Source organism: Scatophagus argus, chromosome 14, assembly GCF_020382885.2.
Source record: "Scatophagus argus isolate fScaArg1 chromosome 14, fScaArg1.pri, whole genome shotgun sequence".
Lineage (NCBI taxonomy): Eukaryota > Metazoa > Chordata > Actinopteri > Scatophagidae > Scatophagus > Scatophagus argus.
The window spans coordinates 6,880,906-6,903,523 of record NC_058506.1 but is presented as its reverse complement, the minus strand read 5'-3'; the positions used below and the strand labels follow the sequence as shown (position 1 = coordinate 6,903,523).

Sequence of the window (22,618 nt, the reverse complement as noted above, 5' to 3'; positions counted from 1 at the left end):
TGAACCAAAGCCGTGTCTGACACCTTGTCAAGCAGACAGGCCACCGCAGACATGACATACTGCAGCTTCATCCCGTTTACTGCACTGAGGAAATCGAGAGGGACGGGAGACAGCTTGCGCTCTGGCCACTCGCTCACTGAACCGAAAAGAAATGCTGTTGACTGAGAGATGGAGTTGCATTAGGTCAGCCAGTACTGGGACAATCCAAGCTAAATGCTCCTGTGTAGGCCAGTGCATTTCAGTGACCAGTGATCCATTACATCATGTGACAGTCAACCTACTGGCAGGCTCCAGAGGCAGACGGCAATGATGTTTTCGACCCTAAAAAGTGTGTGTTTGTTTCCCTTTGACTACATCCTAATTTTGGTTTAATCCAATACATTGTAATACTTCTTCAAAAGTTTATTGTCACAAGTCAAGAGCAATATGAAGCTATGAGCCATTATTTCTTTGCAAATCTTAATGGAAATAATGTGTTTGTACTTACTGTCCATTATTTCTTTATTATCCATATACAACCAAATATCACACTTGTGAACTTGCCCACCTTAGCATGTGGCGGTGCTGTTTGTTGTTAGTTAGCCACAGTACACTAACAACAACAACTGCGGTCCTGAAATGATTATTCCATAAGTCAATCAGTTAAAATATTGCTGACAAAAAAACCCTGTGAATTAAGTCATTTATCAAGCTAAGGAGGACATGGAGTGAGGGAAGAGCACACAGAGGATAGGGCCAGATGGAAGCAGGTGATTCGCCGTGGCGACCGCTGAAGGAAACATCCGAAACGAAGTGAAGATCAAGCTATAATCTCAGATCTTAAACTTCTCAGTTTTACATCATTGAATATCCATGTTTATTAGACTTCTTTTAAGTTGAGGTGCCTGTGTGAAGTCTTAAAAGTGATGTCTCATGGTCCATTACAAAGTGCTGCTGTCTATTTGAGTGGAGCCTGTTTTCACGTATAGGTTAGCTCTGTATTAGGCATTAGAAAAGAAATGAAATCAGAGTCTCCATTAAGCACCGAGGTGTGGTCTTAGAGTGGTGCTAAGTAGTAGGCAAGTGCTGACAAGACGTAGGACTAATGTGCCTTTTTTATCCATTACTGGTCTGTGTAATTGTTTGCACTGTAACCCAGGACCAACAACTGTACTATCTCCCCCTATGGCAGGAAGTCCTCTCTGAATCAGGCGCCTGCATGGGGCTACTAGGAGGATGCAGCAAATCCATTCAGCATTGATCCTTTTCCATTTAGAAGGAAGATAAACATTTTATATCAGGAAACCATGTTCATATAGAGAGATGGGTGAAAATGCAGTATAATAATGGTGGAGTGCAGTGATGCTCTGTTTCTTCTTTGTGTTTTTTCAGAAAATCCATATATACATGTACATGCCATCACTGCACTGGAAGGTTTTCAGCAGAATGGTAGAAACAGACATGTCAGCAGTACACTGGCAAAGTGACGGACCCCTTGGCAACCCAGCATTGAGTAATCTTTAAGATGAGAGACTCAAACATCTGTGTACTGCTGGGTGGATACAAGGAGGAGGGCAACAGAAGATAAAGGCACTGTTAGCATGCTTTGTGTAGCATGTGGATTTGTAGTGTGTGGGTCTCCGTGCATATGTGTGTGTGAATGTGAGTGTGTTTTAATGGATTTGTCTAAGACAAACCTATGTAGACAGTGACTGAGAACGACACAAAATGCAACGGTAAGTGTGAGCTGATGGAAAACTCCATTGACAGAAAGCAAGAAAAAAACAAATTAATGGGATCCTTATCAGTTACAGAGGCTGACGTGCCAGGGTGTTGGTCTTTGATAAATGCTTGTTACTGGCTGTACCCTATGGAGCATTTAACAGGCATTACCATTAAAGCTTAATGTGGGGCTCCTCTTTGACCTTGATGAGGGGACTCCTGTCACAAGCCTTCACAGGTGGTGTAAATATAAAAACAACATCTCCCTCTTTGCTAATTTGGTAAGAAAGATTTCAGGCTGAACTCCAGCATCTCTCTGTGTATGAAGTGCGTACATGGTCAGGTTTTCAGGATGAGTATCTGTGCCTATGTGTGTCTTCAAAGTTATGTTGTGACAGTCTAGTCACTCTGGATCGTGTTGGGGCTTTTGCCTTAGGACTGCAGCCCTATCCTGAGCTGGAGCAGGATACAGAACATCTTGGCATTCCTTTGCTTTTTCCAACCGAAAAGAGTGATGACTCGATTCTGCTCATTGATTTTTCTTTACAAAGCAGCAGTGTGTCAGGACTGATTGGGAGAAGGGTCGAGGAGAAGTGCCCCCTGGGGTCATTTACGAGGCGGTCCGTGACTAGATCCTAAGCAGTTAAAACAGATGAGTTTGGGGTCGTCTTTTTAGGAAACGGTGTGTAATCCTTGTAAACATTTTGTCTTTGGCTGGTCACAGTCAACAAAACTGCTCATCATTTGCTGTTTTTCTCTTTTAATCTTCTCTTGCTTTTCTGTTTTGTCTTTGTGCAAATGCAATATTTTAGGAATTTTGTCCCATCTCACCCCTCTTTTTCTCTGAACCTCAGGTCCTCTCACAAAAAAGCACGATGAGTCTACAATGAACAGACCAAGGGATGAAGGTACTTTAATTGCATGTTTTTTTCTCTCTGCTCGTGCTCCATTTTTCAAATCTGTGGGGACTGTAGTGTTTGTATTTGTAATAATCATCTTAGATTCATCATCACTCTATGAGCACATTGCATTGTCTTTTCTTAAATGTCTTTATCAGCACGCAAACCTGCCATTCCTTCTCATGGGCATGCTTTCATTTTAGCTCCATAGGAAGTAGTTGTTTTTCATTCTCTCCTTTATAAATGCTGCTCTTTGGGTACCTGCATGGGAAGCTAATTTACTCCCCTCTTTCAGTTGCTATGTGGTTGATCAGCCACACACTGATGTTCTGACTATCCTGTCTGATGCATCACTGAAAATCAATATTCAGTCCTTTTTCACCTGCATTTTTAGTTTATCCTTGCACTGAAGTCCTCATGAAATTGTCTACTAAGTTGTTGTCCTTCATAATGTTATTGGACTTCCTGTTCTTCATTTTTAAAGGAAACTGGATGATTTCTGCACATTTCTGCTATTTCAAGTTCACTGCAGTCAAATGGAGATGCTCTCATTACTCTTCACTGACGCAGCCAAAATTTGTGCAGACAGTGTGTGCATCTGTTTCTGTACACTTACCCTGACACACTGTATTTTACATAGCATTATGCAGGCAAAGTGTGCATTACATTTCCATTTTAGCATGTGCATCTACTCAGGCACAGTGCATGAGCAAGTCTACGCGTGAGTGCCCTAATTTGTGCCGATGTGTGTGTTTTTTGTTGTTGTTTTTTTTTGGGGGGGGGACTCTGTGCTATTTGGGTATTGAATTCTCTCTCTCTCTCTCCGTTGCATCTCTAATTGCTATGGTTTAAAAAGAGACAGATGTAGCTAATCCAATTGTGTGGTCTCTTAACGGTGAAAACAGAAGGAAGGATTCATGCAGGATTGCCTAGAAGAGGAGCCGAATGATAGAATAGAGATGAAAGAAAAGGAAAAGCTGAGCAGGGCAAGAGCACAGGGGAGGGCAATGAGGGGGAGAGAAGGGAAAAATAGTCATAATGAAGACAATGCATGATGAAATGACATTTATGGAGCATTGAAAGTGAGGGAGATGTAGAGAAAGAGAGACTGAGTGGGTGGATGAGTAGGAGACTGGTAGAGCTTGACATTTACGCTGACACCTGATGGATCTTGACATGATCTGGAAGGCTCGGGTAGGACTGAATTCCTCATCTGATTGCTCAGGTATGGATTGGACGCAGGCTCTCAAACATTGTTGGAAAACACTATTTTTAGCATCTTGTTTATTTGAAAGTTATTTGCAAGAAACCGCATTGCTTGTGCGTGGGTTTGGGTGCAAACGAGTGCTGAGTCAGGCTGAAACTTTTACATCCAAATCAATTGAGATTTCCATAAGAGAAGGAATGAGAGAGAACCAGAGTAATGGGGAAAAAAGTAGACATTTTCTGTTGGGAGGTAAGACATTACATGAAGAATAAATGTGTGTGTTGGTGGTGGGGGGGGGCATTGAGGAGGATAGTATCAGGTTATGTTGAAAAGAGAGAAGTGAATAATGTGCCAGTGTTTTGGAGGCAGGCAGGCAGGAGAGACAGTGAGCTCCTTGTTGGCCATATAGGCCTTGGATTTGGTCTGAGTGAAACACTTTCACCCTGCGACCCTGCACCCCCGTCTTTTTGTACTGAGCCCCTGACAATCATAGCAACATTTCCCTCACTTTAACACACATCCAGCACTGTCTCCATGTTTTCCTTTATCTTGTGCTTTTGTTTGTTTGTTTTATCTAATTTATGTGTGTTATTTTTTATGTTTTAAGTCCTTTTCTATGCTTTGTTGCATAAATGTGATTATCACATGCAAATGGTATATCACCAGTGGACACTTTTCCAGACAAATGCTTGTATGAACACCTGTTCAGATTTTCAGTAAAATAAATTAGACAAATATTCCTCTTAAGCCCACTCAGTCTAAGTCTAAAGGTCTAAAACTGTTGTCAGAATAAAGTGTGTGCAAGTGATGAGATAGACAGCAAAAAGGTTTTCTACTCTTGCACCATTTGGACCTTTTTCTTTCCACCTTTCATTAAGGCATTGTAGGTATGCATTAGCTTTTTATCTTTTATTCCAAACTGAGTGGATTTTTATTTCCATTTAGCTTTTTTTTTTTTTTTTTGTATGACTTTGGACTTTTGAGGTATCTTTGAATTACTGGGTTTAGAGAGTATAGTTTTGTGGTTCTGAATTATCAGGAAAAGGAATCTTTTTAGTCTGTCTTTTATCCTCAGTTTGACAATTTACAATAACAGAAATGAAACAAAAAGAGTTTTGAAGTCAAAAATCACAGTTTGAAGTTAGTTTCATAGTTATGCACTCCATACAGCATTGACCTTGATACCCTGTAACACTATAAAACACGTTATTATGCTGTGAACTTGTGTACTCTTTGTGGTAAGCAACTCGGATGCACCAATGCATTGAGTTAGTTGTTAAATTAGTTGATCTATCAGAGTGAAAATTGCAAGCGTTACTGTCTAGCACACTAAAGTTGGAGTAAAAAAAGAGCAAAAATAAACCCAACAGTGACATCATATTTCATCCTTTGAAACCAATGAAAGAAAGCTTCAGTGGGGAAAACAAGTCAAGTGAAGCAGAGACTAGCGTGAAAAGACATTAATGGCAAAATCTGTCGACCAAATGTAAACAAAAGAATCGTCCCACAACCTTTTGGAAACTCTCCTGCCACTACTTTATTTATATACCACTTTACTCACAATACAGCAGTGCAAATACAAAAGGTATTGACAGAACACTAAACACTAAAGGATTACTAAATTTCAAGGGGATTCAAAGTGTGTTTACAGATGTTTGGGGAGTATAATCACATATGTGGAAAGAGTTGTAGAAAGCTGTCACTTGAGTCAACATCAGTTGGGTCTGAGCACTAGAAGTCTGAAAATACAATGAAACCTGGGGGTGGGCAGTTAGAAAGTAGTGAGCTTACCAGACCTCTGTAACCAACCCTTCTCTCTCCTCGCTGCTCGCAGATCAAGGCTGTGTTAGCCGCTGCTAACAGCTACCGGTGGCTGTAGGTGCAGGTTTTGAATGGAAGAAAGAATGTGTGGAATAATAATGATAATGTAACTTTTGTTCTTTCAACATATAAATTAAAAATACTACATAAATATGTGTGTGTGTGTGTGTGTGTGTGTGTGGAGAGAGAGATACTGATTTGGCCTTCAAAATGGCAGCTATGTCACTGCCAAAGTTTTTTTTCTCTCAGGATTTAATTTATGGTATAGCTGTTCCTTTGAGTGGCGCTGGCGATGGCCTGCTGTTACGTCACTCCTCTATACTGTCCTGGTAATGCCAGGATAATTGAACTTGTTTACATATCCTCTGGGAAATCAGCCGAGGTTCAGAGCAGAGAAGAGATGGAAAGAGGAGCGCGTTGGGGTGTACGACTGAAATTCTTTTATTTTTAGCCAGTCTGCTTGTGTCATGCATCATATGTATGTGTGAAGCCATATGTGCCATTTTTCCATGCTCACTTGTGTGTTTGCGTGAGTGTATATGTGTGTCCGTGTGCGACTGTGAGTGACGCACCCAAGTGCATGTGTAACCTGAGATTCAGGTGGTGATGCAGGCGGGTGTGCAAATACGTGAGTAGAATTTGTTACCAAGGCAACAGGCATTCAGTGAGTCTGTGCAATGGGATGGCTGGTGCAGTTCTATTAGCGAGAAGCAGTTTCCATAGCGACTCAACATCGCAGCTGCCTATGCAAGAGTTTGTGTGTGTGTGTGTGTGCGTGCATGTGTGTGTGTGTGTGTGTCTGTATGAATACGGTGTAAAATCTGTGTGAATTTGAGTATTCATTAGCGTACCTCGAAATGTATGACTTGCTTTGTAACATTTCATATTTTTTCATCCTTGCTATCATGTCTTTTTGCTTTGAACCTCCCATCCATGTCTCTACCCCTGTCAGTTTTCTCACACTGCCCTATTTTCATCTCCTTCCTCTCCCTGTCTTACTTTCCTCTCTCTCTCTCTCTCCCCCCCCCCCCCCCCCCCCCTCTCTCTCCCTCTCTCTCTGTCCTCTCTCTGTCTCCTCCATCTCTGAGTGCTGAAGCTCATCAGGGTAAACAGATGCTGTGGCTGTTATTTATGTTTCCACTTGGTCTGGCTTTCATACAAATTATCCACAGGCCCTGCACAGTGCAGACGCTCAGCCTAAATGGGTTGCTCTGGCAGCTCTCTCAGCCTTATCCACGCTCAGACACTCAGACCATACCACAGACGCTGCGAGAGGGGGTTTTCACGAGGCGAAGTGGTGGGGGGGCACGCAAGCCGACAGAGTGAACCATAGCAACACACTGATGGGCACAGAGACACCAATAACAGAGAGGGCATCAGAATTGGCTGCACCATTTGCTCCACACATGGAGGGGAATAACAGTTTAGGAAGGTACCATCACTGCACAGGACAGGGGAAAGAGACATCACTGAAGAAAATGTAGAAGATAAGCCCATGAGGCAGACATGAAATACTTGCTGCCAACTTAAAGGTGGTCTGCTGAAAATGTGTCATACTTCTGTTTCTAACAGATCACTGACTGTAGGAAGTTAGAAGAACCTGCATGTGGATCTTTTTACTTAAAAGACTGCTGCAGTTATACAAATCTAGAGCTGTCAGTTTAAACTGGGTAGACTACTTGTTGCTTGTGGACAGCACAGCTCAGCAGGAGCTCCATTGGAAAGGCTGTGAGTGTGTGGTAAAGAAAGACCTGAGAATGAATGAACATGGAAATAATGCTTGTTTGTCTGTACTGTGCAGATATTCGAGATCGCCGTAAGAAGCCGGTGATGCTGTTCATCCACGGAGGCTCCTACATGGAGGGCTCAGGGAACATGTTTGATGGCAGTGTCCTTGCCGCCTATGGAAATGTCATTGTGGTAACCATGAACTATCGGCTCGGCGTACTCGGTAAGTTCGGTGTGCCACATCCTGCTGCTGTTATCAAGCACGGGTGCATCCGATGTGAATATTTAGGAGACTTTGTTTGGCATGTGTCATCTCACCTCAACCAATCCCTGTGTGTCAAAGAGTTGATGTCCAACAAAATACAATATGTTTTAGAAAAGGTGGTACAAAGCACATAGAAAGCTGGCTGTTTGAAAAATAGCACTCTGTGAAAAATAGCTATTTTAGAAGACATTATGATTTATGTCTTCTTCAAATCATAAATCACTGTTGAACGCAGAATGCACTAGAATGAAAATTAAAACCCCTCCTTTGCAGGGTCCTGTATTCCTGTGTATTGTCCTACTCTAATATCAAAGGGCATTTGAATGTCAGTTTACTCCTGTAATGGTATACACTGTTAAGATGTTTGAGTTTTTGACATAAAGCTGCAACTCGTCTCAAATGATAACAGGAATGCTGACATGCTACAGCAGAGAGAACATGCAAGGGAAGTGCAGGCAGTCTGCACAAGAGAGACAGGTATAAATGCTGAATATCTCGAGAGAGTTGTTGAATAAGACTATGTTCCATCAAAGCCAAAGAAGAAACATCAAATAAAAGCATGTTACATACTGCTTTATTATATTTATTGTTTGTATTTTTTTTTCAGCATGTGAATACCATTTATTCAAAAACATCACCTATCAAATTTTGATGCCGAAATCACAAAACAGCACATATTATATCAGTCAGTGCATAAAACATGTACACATGCACATCCATATACTCTAAAGAGTGGAGCAGAAACTAGACACAGGTGAACTTAGTCAGGATGGAGTAGACAAAACATACATGCAATGGAAATGGGAGCAAAGGTGGGGAACAAAATAAAAAAAAAGGAAATACCCAATAAAACTGAAAAAAGAAATCTCCAAAGAAACTGGGCAAGATTTGTCAGGTGCTGAAGATAATTCTAAATACACTTTGCACAAATTAATGCAGTGTTTCTGGCTGTCCGCAAGTCATGCTGTATATCATAAATACATAAATCACAAGGCAGTGTTGTAAACCACACAGAAGGAATGTTAAACACCAACCACAAAACATATGGTGATCCCAAAGTGTACTGATATTTCTCTTACACCCCCAAGATGCATATGCAGAAAGGAAAATAACTTCTGTTGTAGCAGTCACTGTAGAATAAGACCAGACAGCATAAAATATAACTGAAGACAGATTTTTTTAAACTCAAAAAGTAAAATTAGTCTTTAAGATACTAATGCATCTTTAAGGCTTAACCCAGCTGAGTCTAGGACCTGAACCCTTCCCAAGACTCAAAACCATTTTTTTTTTTTGCTTGGTTTCATCCATTGCTGACTGTTATATCAAAGGTTCTAACCAAACATTAATGCAGCACAGCGGCAATGTCTCTTTTCTCCTTCCCACAGCTAAAAAGAGACTACGGCTGCAACACTTGCTGTAACGGGCGCACATGCAGACAACTGGTGCAGTCACAGAGTAAAGGGAAATTTTACATTACATTTGAAAATAGAAAAAAAGAAAACCTGGCTGAACACTGACATGTCCCAGCCAAGTAGTACCAGGATTATGCTTAGGCATCAGAAGTCTAATGCATACCTGATAATGCAGACTGCATTGCATTACACTATATTACTGGTGTGACATGTCTTTGTACAATAACAACCTTAAGGCAAGGAGTTCTAAAGTGTTTTCAGTCTTGATATCACACACAATGAGATCTAGTTACTCCTCAGTTTATCACCTGTGCTGCCAAAGTTGCTCAGACTTGGCCTGAGCAAAAAGACATCTGACTCACTATACTTTAGAGACACCACCGATCGCTTGGTGCCTCTGGTGGACGTTCAGCCATTGAAAACAGAACTGAAATGTGTGTCTGTTGCTTTCAGTGTATTTTGGATTAAAGGGTATTCTATTTGTCCATTCTGTTGGAGATTTGCAGAGCTTGCTTGGCCTCTGAGTGTGGGCTGAGCTTTGTGTGTGTGTGTGTGTGTGTGTGTGTGTGCACGCGTGTTTGTGTGTGCACCCAGCCCTTGTGCTGCTGGATATCAGTGGAGTCAAGTATTTACATTCGCCTTCATCTTTTGGAGGTGTTTGCACACAGACTGTCTGTGACTGTCATTGCGGTTGCCAGTTTGAGTAATCAGATCTTGTTTATTGCATCACAGCTGTTTCAACATATCAGAATAATGATAAACAGAGAAATGGGAGTAGTTTAGGATGCCGTCCAAGGGTTGCAGTGAGTATTAGCAGAGGGTAACATGATCCAGACCGTTATTGACAGTGCCAGTGGAGAGGCACAGGGACAAGGACAAACTCAGAGTCAGTGAAATGAGGACCTGGACCTGCAGCTTTATCCTGCTTGATTTCAGCTTATATGTGGTCTTTTACACAGCTGCCAGACAAATTATGGCCATTAAGAAACCAAGTATGAAATCCAGTCAGATTCACTAAACGTAGTGTTAAATAACAGGCCGATCGAAGCGCTATTTGGCGATATCTTTGTTGCAACCATCTGGACCTTGTTTCCAAACAGTGGCCTGGCCGATTCACTTTGATATTGTTGCCATGATTTGTTTTGCAGATGTTTGAAATGCACTCATGCGTTGCACGGTATGTTTATTGCACCGAACCTCCTAACACACACAAAATACATACAAAATGCATGTACATGGAGGTGGAGAACGATCCTGCGGAGTGATTATGAGTGATGACGCAGTGTCCTCGATTCCTTGAACATTGTTGAAAATTTTGATATGTGGGCGAATGTGTGCTCTCTCCTCTCTCTCTTTCTCGCTCTAACTCTCATATGCTTTAAATGGGTTACTGTACTAAGGCGATAATCCATGTGTGTATTTGTATGTTTGTGTAGCATAAGCATGCATGTTTGTCTGTGTGTGCAGCAGCATCTCTTTGTGCATGTGACAGTGTGTAAGTGTGTGTGTGCTCTACTTGGTTGCGTGCCATGCGTAAAATATATATATGAATAATGCACCATCCATCTTAATTTTTAATAGCAGTCCTCTCTGACACTGAATTTGAGTTCAAGTGAGTAACACAAGCATACCATATTTTTAATAGTTTTATGTTCTAATCTTTAGTATTATCCTGTACTTACACACACAGGAGCTTACAAATGCCAGCCTCATTTCATACAATGCCTGCGCCTTTAAGAGAGTGATAGGGAGTCAGGAATAAGGGAAGAAGAGAGAGCAGGGAATAGAGACAGATGAGCGAGGGAGAATCATACAAAGAGAGTGAGGGAAAAGGAAACAGAAGGGGGAGATGGGAACAGTCTAAAAATAAATCATCAGAAATGCTTTTTTTATATATCTGCAGTGATGCAAAGTATTCATTCAAATAAATACTCCTGTGGTGTGACCACAGCACCCTCGCATTATGGTTTTATGCCTTTTGCTTTCACTCCAGTGTGACACGTTCATATGTCATTTTCCAGCAAATGATACACTTTCTGGAATCGTCTTGTTAATTTAGAATACACTCTGTAGTTGTGGAGTGAAATGAGTGAATGAGAGGAAGCATTCACATGTCCTGGTTCAGAGGTTTGGTGACAGTTGAGATTCCAGATTGCCACTCGGCTCACCTTCTCCTACCTTCCTCCTGCTCCAGGCCCACAGAGCCTTCTGATTTGTGTTGCATAGCCATCTGTTCAGACTAATTAACTAATTAACTAATTAATGAACTCTGGGGAAAGGCCCACCATCGTGGGCTCTGAGAACGAGAACATTTTTTACCTCAGGAAGAGAGATGAAACACTTCTTCTGGAAACATTTCCCTGCGCTTTCTGCCCAATTTCAGCTTTTTACTTGTAAGGAAGAGCAGTCTCTTTAATAGCACATACCTGCACATTTAATAAACACACTGAATAAAAAGATTTCTAAATTTCACATTTGTTTGGTTATCTACCTGCCAAATTTTTCATATTTGCAATCGTGCTGGTTGATGTTGTGTGACTTAACATCACTGAGTTACTCTGAACTTTTGTGTCAGAGATTAAGAAGAGGCTTTTGCTCTGAAAATTAATTCAAACATTAATATGTTTTTTTACATACGCTTTTAACAGACACACTTCCAGCAGACACAGAGTAACATCAACAGTCATTGTGTGTCATGTTTCAGGCGAGGACAGTATTTAATCTCTTTTTAGCTCTGGTTTGGTCTCCACCATCTGCTGGGAGAAATATGTGGCTCTTCAGCTCATAAATGCTCCACCATGTTAACCAACTACTGTCTAACGTTACTGTCTGCCATTTGGTGCTGGGCAGAAAGGGCACATGGAGTTCATCAGACCATTTCCATTAAAAACATCTGCTTGCTGAAACTGAAAACAAGATTGATGAGAAAAGTGTGACATCTGAAGATTCTGGTGATAAATGTGTGTGTGGTTGTTATTATAAAAAATACTGATTAGAGCAGCTTTAAGGTTGAAGCTTTGTTCATGTTCTTTCTTATGAAAAGTAGTATTGTTAAAGTCATTTCCCACTGGACTTCAGATGGTATTGTTAAAAATAGTGAGAGACATATTGACATCATTTAATGTCTGCTTTTGGTGAAGGAATTCTTACTGGCCTCTTGTGGTCATCTAAACTACCGTGCATTCTTCTAAGTTGTCCATACTTTGTTTAATACTATTACTTCTACAACTATTATTACCCCAAATAATAAAAATATTTATTTTAAATAGATATTTTTATGTTATAGTACTATTCTTGGAATTACAGAATGCAAAGAAAATGTATTCGCTCTCCTTCATTGTATCCTCTCCAGTTGTCTTGTACAGATCAGTCAATTAAAAATGATGTATCCAAAAATACTGTGTTTTGTGACACACTAGTCAACACCATTTTATATGTTACATAATGAATATACAAGCCCATGCACATGAAAACAATTTTTAGCATGAGTCAAGTCAAACAGTATCAGTGCATCCACAAATACTACTTAGCTCAGTAAGCCCTGGGCATCAGTTCAAATTGTGCTGCCCGTTGTTCTCCAAAACATCCCTTTAAGTATGACATAAACAGTATTTTTAGCCAACACAGATTCTGCTGTCAATTAATTTCAGCCTGATGCCTTCTCACAACTCAGCTGTCCCTAAATACAAATGAAACACACCTCCCACTCAGAGCCTCAGCCTTCCTACTCTGCAAGCAATCGTTAACACTTATTTCCCCGCATTTTGCCTACAGTGCACTGACTGCGATGACAGCACAGGAAAGCATAATCATTTTGCTTGCGTGTCATTCTGATTGTGCCTCAGTTTATGTGCTAACCAAGATTTTAGATCTATAAATTAAATGTAAAAATTAGAAATGATTTATTCCCTTTGCAGAAGTAGCTACTATATGCTTTATTCTTCATCTGCTGTCTGCGCCTTATTGCAAGTGTGATTGTGGAGAGTGTAATGAGGGAATGTGATGAATGAGACTGTGAAATTGCTCGTATGGAAGCTTCACATTCTTGAAAGAAATTAAAATGTGGCTTCCAAGCTCACTTCCATGAGCGCTTATGACTTGTAGGTATACTGACCAAAACTGGACAAGTCAAATGCAAGAAAGGTATATTTTTATCTTATTAAATGCGTGTAACATTCTGGTAATAGTTATGTTTGATTTCGACTGGAGGTTTTCAACCTGTCAGGTGAGTTAAAGGGGCGGGGGGACTGTGTGAGGTGAAATATGCAATTTGAGTCCAAAGTTGTACTCCTTCTGGGAGTCATAACACAGTCAAAACACGTGATACAGATTTTTAGACTGATTTACACTTTCCCAGAATATTGAGGTCTGCTGTGAACACACATCATCACTTTTTTTAAGATTTCTTAGATGTTTAAATAATGTAGTAATAGCTGTCTGTATTTCAGTGGGTGTTTTACAAACAAGAACTGCTAATAGCTAATTCAGCATCAGAAACTCCTGATTTAGGCACAATTTGGTATCCTTTCCTGTTGAAGACTTTGACTTTTAAACTTTTAATTTCTTTGTAATAAACCAATGACTAAAATACTTCAGGAGGAGCATAGCTGCAACCAAATAATCTACTCCAATCTACTCCACGTAATCTACTCCAACATCCCGAATATGTCTCACCAATAACTGCTAGTCCAAGAAGTGAATATGGACTACTGTTATAATATCCAGACTGAAATAAATCAGCAGTCACATGACACCTTATCCATCAATTGACATGTTGAACGTATACATGTAAAGGTATATATGATTAATGAGTATATATCAAAGCAGCGTTATGTCGGTATCATTAGCTTTGTGATTAAAGGTTGTCTGTGAAGCTCTGATTTAATTGATTTAATTCATTCCATTTGATCAGTTTATAATTCTCGCTGACTGTGATTTTCATCAGTAATCGCTTGTTTCCGAAGAGAACATTTTTGAAAAGCTTTGAAACGTCTTTGTGTCAGTGTGAAGTTTGAAGCATTGCTTTTCAAATTTGCATGACAGCCTAGTTTTATTGCACAGCTTGGTACCATTTGAATGGGTCTTTGAGAGTAAAAAGTGAGTGAGATGAGTAAGGTAATAAATACAATGACACAGGAACCCTTTGGGCGTTGTACTGAAGTGACATTAGTCCAGCAGGAGAAAGCAGGAAAGACAATCTAATTAAATTTCTGGGTGTACCTGATGTACAGAGTGATGCATAATTGAAGTGGACCTGCCAGCAGGTGAACTTCCAGTGCCAACGAGGGGACTTAACAGATTTGTAAAATAATGTTGATAATCCAAGAAGAATGTGTAGGAGGTGACGTACAGCAAGGATGGAGCTTGTAGTCTCAAGCTAGACTGGAAAAAAATTAGCATCAAATTATCTGTGGTATAATAACTGTATATAACCGTGATGACATCTAATTCCTTTACTGAGCTCCGTAACACTGTGCTTATAAGAACATCAGGTTTCCTTCTTTCATATGGCAACACAGTCAGACATTTACAGCTACAAGTTTCACAGTTTTGTCTGTCACAGGTGCTACAAAATGGGAAGTGTGAAAGATCAACTTCTACCTTCCAGTGGTGGCCCAACAGTGTTTGTGTTGCCTGTGCTGTTAAAGAAATGGGAAGACCCTCCGAAGACATGTTTCTCATTCTGTTTTTGTATTAGTGAAAGTTCTTAAGACAGAGAGAAATGAGACTTATCAACTGCGTCTCAGCTGCGAGGGTCTCGGCTGTTGTGAAGTTCAGCACCACGTCCAGCCCTGAACCACAGGAGATGATGAGGGTCGGCTGGTAGGCTAGGTCAGTGTTTCCCGACCTTTTTTGAGCCGCAGCACATATTTTACATTAGAAAGATCGCACGGCGTGCCACCAGGCAAAAATGTTTGGATCAGTTGGCCACTCCGCCCGCCACCGCACGCCGCTCTGGGCGGTGGGTGAAGCCGGATGGCGCGGGACAGCGGTTGGGAATCACTGGGCTAGGTTAAGTGAGGCCTCAGATGTACTACTTTGCATACGAACCGCCTTCCACTATGTGCAGACAGCCAAGAGGACTTAGGAACATTGATTTATGAGCATGTTGATAAAAACGATTTAAATTTGAAAATGTCTCCTCGGCACTATGAAAGATTGAAGCTTTTTGTCAGGTGAACAACGCCTCTTAGCTGTGACACAATCACAATATATCACAGCCTGTTGTGAGCCATTGCTTAAATATATAATCTCATTATAATTGAAACTGCATTCTTGTTCACTGGACTATTGCACATGTTGTGACATTGCCCATCAGAGTCAGTGCTTTCATAGACAGTAGCACTTTCAAAAGTCTTTAAAAATTGGATGTGAAATTATCAGCACCTTCTGCATATGATACAGAGATCATATTCATCCACAGTTGCATTCATGCGAGGCAGTTAATCCCCAAGGTTTCCTCACAATACTGAATGATCAAATCCGCTGTATTCCAATCATCAAAACAGATTCTTTAGCCTTCAGTTTGCAGGAGACATTCACCATCTGCTATGTTTTTTCTCCTTTTGTGTAACAGTGCCTGTACTTTTGCTTGATTAATTTAGTGACTCATACAGAAACATTGGTGTGTTTCCTCTCTTCAGTCACCTTTTCTGTGTATATAAAGAGGCAAGATCTTCCGTCTGATTTTTGACATCTCTTGTCATCTCCTGTGTGACATTACCATTGAATTATATAATGTGTCCTTCAATATTCTCCTTTCACCTCTCTGTCGTGTGGGATCTGACAGTAGCTTTGGGCAATATTTAGTTTAATACCTGTCTTCTGTCTGATTTTTTTTTCATCCTGTCCTCCTCTCCTCTGTGACCCCCCCACCACCACCTCTCTCTCCTCTTGTTCTTTATTCTCTGTCCGCAGAAATATGTTCAGTGACCCACTGCAGTCATTCTGTTCAGTCCTAAAAACTAGTCTGCAGATGTGTGTTCCTGTCTCAGTAGTCAGTCAGATGACCGAGCGCACTTGTGAATGGTGCAGGCTTTTTACAAAGATGGTCGACAATAGAGGTTGTACTTATTCAGTAGTTCAGTATTCAGTATAGTACACTAAGAATAAATAATCATTTTACTTGCTTGCTTGCTAAAACATTATGACAGCTGGTCAATGCACCTCTTGTCTCTAAATAAATATATAAAATCCTCCTGACACATGTATGTTTGTATGTATCTTTACATGTTCCTGTAAGACACATCAGGAAGTAGGAAGGATAATATATCATCCTGCAGATGCAATACTTTATTCGTATGGGATAATGGCTTTTACCATGACTCATCTCATCAGTGAAGAAAACACTAAGTGCTCCAACTTTTGCATTTAGTGGTAACAGCATGCATTAAGGTTTTGTCATTTTATAAAATACACTTTTTTTGAAAGATTTTTTGCACAGTGACAGGGAATATATATGAGCGCAAGCAGCAGTTATGATCTTGAGGGACTTTGTGCTTTAAATTTCCCTCCATCAGTTTCTCACTACTCTTCAATTTTCTGTCATCCAGTCATTTTACTGTCTTCAGCTTGTATCTTTACTTAGTGGTTGATGACTCTCCTCACAGTTCCTTGGCCGTTACCTAAAGCAAGTGTTGAATATGCATGAGTTCAGCCTCATAAACTGCTGCTCTCAGCGCTAAAGTCAGTAGGAAGCCCAGCTCAGCAGATGGGGGGAGGGGGAATCAGAAAGAAAACTTACTGAACGAGGAAGAGAGGAGAAGGAACTTGTTTGACTTATCTTCAGTGGTGGAAGATAAACCAAATTTCCTCTCTTCATGTTGCCCTTGCAAAGACAGTGACAGGAGGCACTAGCTCAGGCTAGCATGCAAGTTCACATACTGAACTGTGTGTCTGCATCGCCATGCGTGCAGCTTTTTGTGTACTTGAACGTGGAAGTGCTGGAATGTGTGTATACAAAGTGCTTTTGTGAGTGTCTGTCCATATCATTTTGCTTGAAGCTCTGGACAGTTGCCAGGCAACTGTGGCAGGCAGCTCAGCGCTCGGCCGGGCAGCCACGCAGCAGACACTTCCACAAGCCTCTGGTTTTGACAAGCGGCACAGGTCAGCTCTGATACGTTACCAGGTCAGAGTCACATCAGTGTAAGAGCCAGCCAATTGCTGGGATGATCTAATGATAATACAATTACACAGTAACATGCAAACTGTATCTTGATTACCAGGGGTAATGCTCTCAGGTTAATATTTCTGTGACAACACTGATATTATTTAAATTAACAAGATTTCGATGTTTTTTAATCGTATATCCAATATGTGACGCTGCATCATGGAAGTTGAGAGTAGCTGTGGTTTCTAATAGATATGGTAATCCTATTATCACAGTTTAATCAAGCAGTGGTTTCTTATGATCGTTATCTCATTATTATTAGATAAGAAGAAAGATTATTGTTTTCTCGAGACTTGGTCACTGTTTGTGGTTGAATGTTTTGCTACTATCAGACTTACTAAAGCATTTATTTGTTCTGTGAAGATAAAAAGATATTCTAGTTGTGATTCTGAGATTGTGTGAGAGGAACATGAGCAAACATGGCTGCCTTTAGCGTCTATGTTTGTACAGCATTCAGGTCACTGCATCTGTGGACCAACATGAAAACATTTTCATCCCTGGGTGGACATCCAGATAAAGGCACAGGCACAGGAACATTTTTATAGAGGCTTACTTTAATCTAGCATGATCAAGCATAAATACTGTGCATACTGTGGGGTGTTGGTCCAGCACCAAGCACAAAGTTATTATGTTACTTAAGTTGTCATTTTCTTTCTTCTGTTTATGGGCAATTATTTTGGTCAGCCAGCAAATTTTTTTTTATGCTTCATATTTTGCCAGTAATCTTTTCATTGATTAAATGTTAGACGTGAACATGGGCTAAACTATAAAATGTAATTAGCTAAAACTGTTGATCAGGGGTGAACCTATCCAAAATGGACACCATCACTGCGTATTACTATTATTTATTTATTTTATCAAATGTAAACCACAGCAAATAAACTATAATGTATAATGACATGAAGTATATTTAGCAAAAAATGTGGCTGACACTCTACAATATGAATCATAATTAAGTCAGATGAACCCACCAAAAATACTCCAGGCTTAAAGTGTTATTAAAAGTACAGTACAGTGTAAGTATAGTGAGGAGTGTGGAATGAGCTGTGTGTGTGTGTGTGTGTGTGCGTGTGTCTGTTGTAGAGAGGTCAGGTTGGCAGGTGATCTTCACCACCATCATCATCATCATTATAACTTATATTGTCATCAACAATAAAACTTAATTTGCCGTTGAACACCCTTGAGAATGTACTGACTTTTTCCATCTGTCTGTGTGTGCTCTGTCAGCTACAAAGATTATATACCAAAGGTGCACTGCTTAACTCAGTCAGTCACTACAGTCACTTTACATAAGACATGCAGAGACACATCATAAGTGTACCAACGCACTTCAAGTGGACACACTGACAAAAGGCATTTTCAGACCAGAGGAAGCTTTTCATACTTCCAAGAATTTCGCTTTTTATTGTATTGGCAGCACAACAAGGTACCCTCATAGTTCTTACAGCTCAGTTTTGAGGAACTTTTTTATCTCGCTCTTCAGAGTAGATACTCTCCCAGCACAGCTATAAGGGTAGCTTTAAAAAAATGGAACAAAATGCAGACTAAAGACCATCAAATTGTTGTTTTCGTATGTCACACAGAAGTGGCGCCACGTCACTGACGTCACGTCACAAGTGTTGCTACTGGCTGTGTGAAGGCAAACCGCAAACTCTTAAAGGTATGTAGTTTTCAGTGGAGCTCCCCAGCGGACAGTTGCACTCAAAGAGTCCACAGAACTGGGTCCGAAAACGCCTTCTGACACCAGAACCTTGTGTATGGTGGTATGCTGTGAATATGCCAGGTTATACTGTTCATATCCCTGCAGAAGTAAACATTTATTATTGAACCAATATGCTCATTTATTGGATATATGGCATAGTTGCCATAGCTGCCATCCATGGTTTGAATAACTATTCCACTCACAGACTGTCACTGTATAACACGGCTAAATGACAACTCAGTGGACTGTTGGCTTCTAAAGGCCTCAGTACTTTGTTCTAGCTGTTAAATCTGCAATGGAAAAGATGAAAACAATGTCGAAGTCAGAAATTATTTGTTGGAGACAAGAAGAGAGCTGCTTCTTCCTTGAAGCTGCTGTTGTCAATATTTTTGGTTGTATGTGATACAGGTTGCTCATAGTGATGAAAGTCACTTTGTGCTACTGCTCTGTCAGAAATGTAACAGAAGAAGACAAGCAATCACTGGTGCTCTACTTAAACAAAACAAATATGTTTACCCTTCAAAATGCCTTGGATCGCCACATGAACTTCATACAAATCAGCTGCAGGAAAGGCGGACTCCACCACCGATAATGCTGATGGCTATATGGAGAGAAACTAACGAATGGGAATACATTTAAACTGTCAGAATAAATGCCAATGTTGGGTTTACAGCCTGTCTCTGGTTATCAAATTATCAAACTGTATTGTTACTGTAGTTTTACGTGAGGAAAAACATAGGTTCTGGTACCAGTTATGGGCACTGCTGGGAAATTACATTGATGCACATAAAGTGACACACAAAATGTCAATAAATAAATAACTAAATAAATAAACAGAACTAAGCAGCACTGTTAATATGACACATTCCAGAGATGAGTAGGCAACCTTGATGATGGGAGCAGACGCTTTTTCTTTTATTTTTCATCACGTCCTCTACCCCTACAACCACTATGTCCTTTACTACAAATATTTTCAATGTTTTCTGGGATACTACAAATATTTTTGGATGTTTTCTGGGAATTTAATTAGTCTCATATCATCAGCACTGGAGAAGGACGCGCAGAGTTGTAATGAAGAGCGGGAGGAGAGGAAAGAGATCAGGATGGGAGCCATTCTAGCTCCCAGCCTTAAGGCCGTTCTCAGCCAATGTCCTGTCGCAGGAAAATGAAAAGGACGAAATGAGACTCAGGCCAAGCAACAAATAAATAAAATAAATAAATAAAACAGAGACCTTCGTGGCCGCATCTTTACAGAGACCTGTTTGCACATCTGCATGCCAGATCAAGCTGTTGCACTCGACAGGAAGAACCAAGTTCTGAGCTGACAGGACTCCAGCAGGAGGAGGAAAGACAAACTGGATGGACAATGTTTCCCACATGGCAGAGTTTCAATATGAAGATGCCGACCACATTACCATCAGCATCTTGTTGCTACATTCACCCAGATGCATGTGTTTAAAAAATGCACAACAGAGTTATTCCTGAGCTGTATACATTTAGATATGTATATGAATAACTGGATGTATTGCTGCTCTATTTTATTTCCTTTTGTCCAGTTCTATTCGACATTGGCTCACTTGTGTATATGTTCTGTGTGTGTAGCATGAAGGGGACTACAAACTTTCAGTTTGTTGTGCAACTTTAATAGTGTTAACACCAAATTGTGCGTGTGCGAGTGACATTTTGTTCAGTTTATTTAATCTTGTTGTGGGTGTGCACCTACTGTGCAAATGTGTGTCCTGGAAGTAGGTGAAACATGCCTTCTGTTGCTCTCCTCCTCTCTACTGACAAGTTCTCTTAACTGTGTTATATTTCCAGCGTGGGTATTAAAAATGAGTAATTTGGCAAGCTTTGTGTGTGAAATCTCCTCAGACATGCAGTGAGTTGGAGGCTGAGAAGTTCCCAATAATGACAGGATGCCATCTTCTGTTTATTAATATTTTTTTCTTTTTTTGCTTCAATAAAGGCAGCAAACACACACAATGATGTGTGCCCCCTGAATTTCTGATCTGCTCCTCTTTCCAAACACAATCAGTAATTTTTTTTCCTCTTTTCCTCTCTGTGTGTGCAGGGTTTCTTAGCACAGGGGACCAGTCTGCTAAAGGGAACTTTGGCTTGTTGGACCAGATCCAGGCCCTGCGCTGGCTCAATGAAAACATTGGCCACTTTGGAGGAGACCCAGAGAGAATCACCATCTTTGGCTCAGGAGCTGGTGCTGCCTGTGTGAACCTTCTCATCCTCTCCCACCACTCAGAGGGTAAAGTTCTTTCATTGTCACTGACACATCAGTAGTCAGACTGCTAACCCTGCTCAAAGAGGGTTAGCAGTTCAAGACAGTGCGGACAGTGTATTATTAAATTAGCATCTTTGTTATTTCAGCCTTAACAAGATAAAAATATATTATATATATATCTATATATATATATATAGATATATATATAATATTGTGAAAGGATGCAGTATTCAGAAATTAATCATCCACTGTTTGAAACAATTTAGGATATATTATTTCAGTGCATATATCAGTATTTTTGCACAGATTCAGTAATTTGAAAGAAAAACATTGTCAATCTGGACACAGCTGGAGTCGACAGATGGGTGAAAACAGTAGGTTATTTGCCATAACACCATTACTCACCTTGGGACACAAACCCTGTAATAATCCCAAATAACGTCATTCCACGAGGGACAAAGATCACTGGACTGCACTGACAAAATTGTCATTCTCCAATAAAACTAATCCTGTCTGGACAAGGCATTAGGAACGGGTGCAACATGTATATATATATATATATATATATATATATATATATATATATATATAACTTACTTTTATATCTTTTCTCAAACTTCACATGAAGAGCGTCAGAAGCACTTCCTTGATTTATTATTGTATATATATTCAGTATCATCACTCATTGAATTGCATTAGTTTTTTTACGTTTTGCATTCGTTTTTTTTTTTTTTTTTTGCGAATATTGTTATTTTGATTTGAAGTAGACACATTAATAACATGCCGCAGTGATGACTGGATGAGAGACTCTTTTAAAATAATTCCATCTCTTTAATAGATGGAAAATACTGTCCCCCTTTTAGTTAGTAATCTTACAAACTGGGCTTCGAAGAGCTTATCCAGTCTTCAATTTGTTTGTTTGAGGTTTCTCTAATGTCACAGGCAGGTGCCACTGGTGCGAACTTTCATTTAAGAAGTTTATTGAAAACACTTACTGCATTTTTTTTTTTTATATACAAATACAAATGCAAGGAGTGTATAGTAAACCAGTGGTACCCAAAGTTTTTTAACCACAGCATCCCTACCTAATTTAAGGAACATCTGGCTGAAAAAAAGGTTAAAAAACAAGGAATAATTCATGTAGGCTACTACAGCCTACATGACTAAAAATGTTTAAAGCAGGGTAACATGGGAAATCTTGCTATGCAGGTTGCAGATAAAAGCTGAACTTAAACTGAACGATGAATTAACGTAAAGTGTGCTGGTAGGTTACATTCATTTCTTTTCTTTCATTTCATTATGTGCAAAAGTACAAGTTGCCAATGTTTTAGGTTTTCTATGAAAACACACACACAACATTATGTACTGGTTCTGTTTTTTCAACCGTGTCTCTTAGTTTCAGGAAGCATTCGGTGTCTTTGCTGACTTCCGATGAACGTTTAACACATTTTAATTTAAGTAATTGACATTTTTAACTGCC

At 40.1% G+C, this 22,618-nt stretch overlaps 1 protein-coding gene across 3 annotated transcripts in view; it reads left to right on the top strand.

Annotated features, from left to right (window-relative positions):
- Positions 1–22,618, top strand: part of nlgn2b (neuroligin 2b) — a 58,165-nt gene that overhangs the window by 29,108 nt on the left and 6,439 nt on the right. For 2 of the 3 annotated variants that reach the window (XM_046411046.1, XM_046411045.1), the window contains exons 3-5: positions 2,556–2,609; positions 7,430–7,579; positions 20,977–21,162. In XM_046411046.1, coding sequence (XP_046267002.1) covers positions 2,556–2,609; positions 7,430–7,579; positions 20,977–21,162 — 390 coding nt within the window. Of the gene's footprint in view, positions 1–2,270; positions 2,384–2,555; positions 2,610–7,429; positions 7,580–20,976; positions 21,163–22,618 lie in introns of those variants that run through there. The other variant, XM_046411047.1, reaches the window with a different exon arrangement.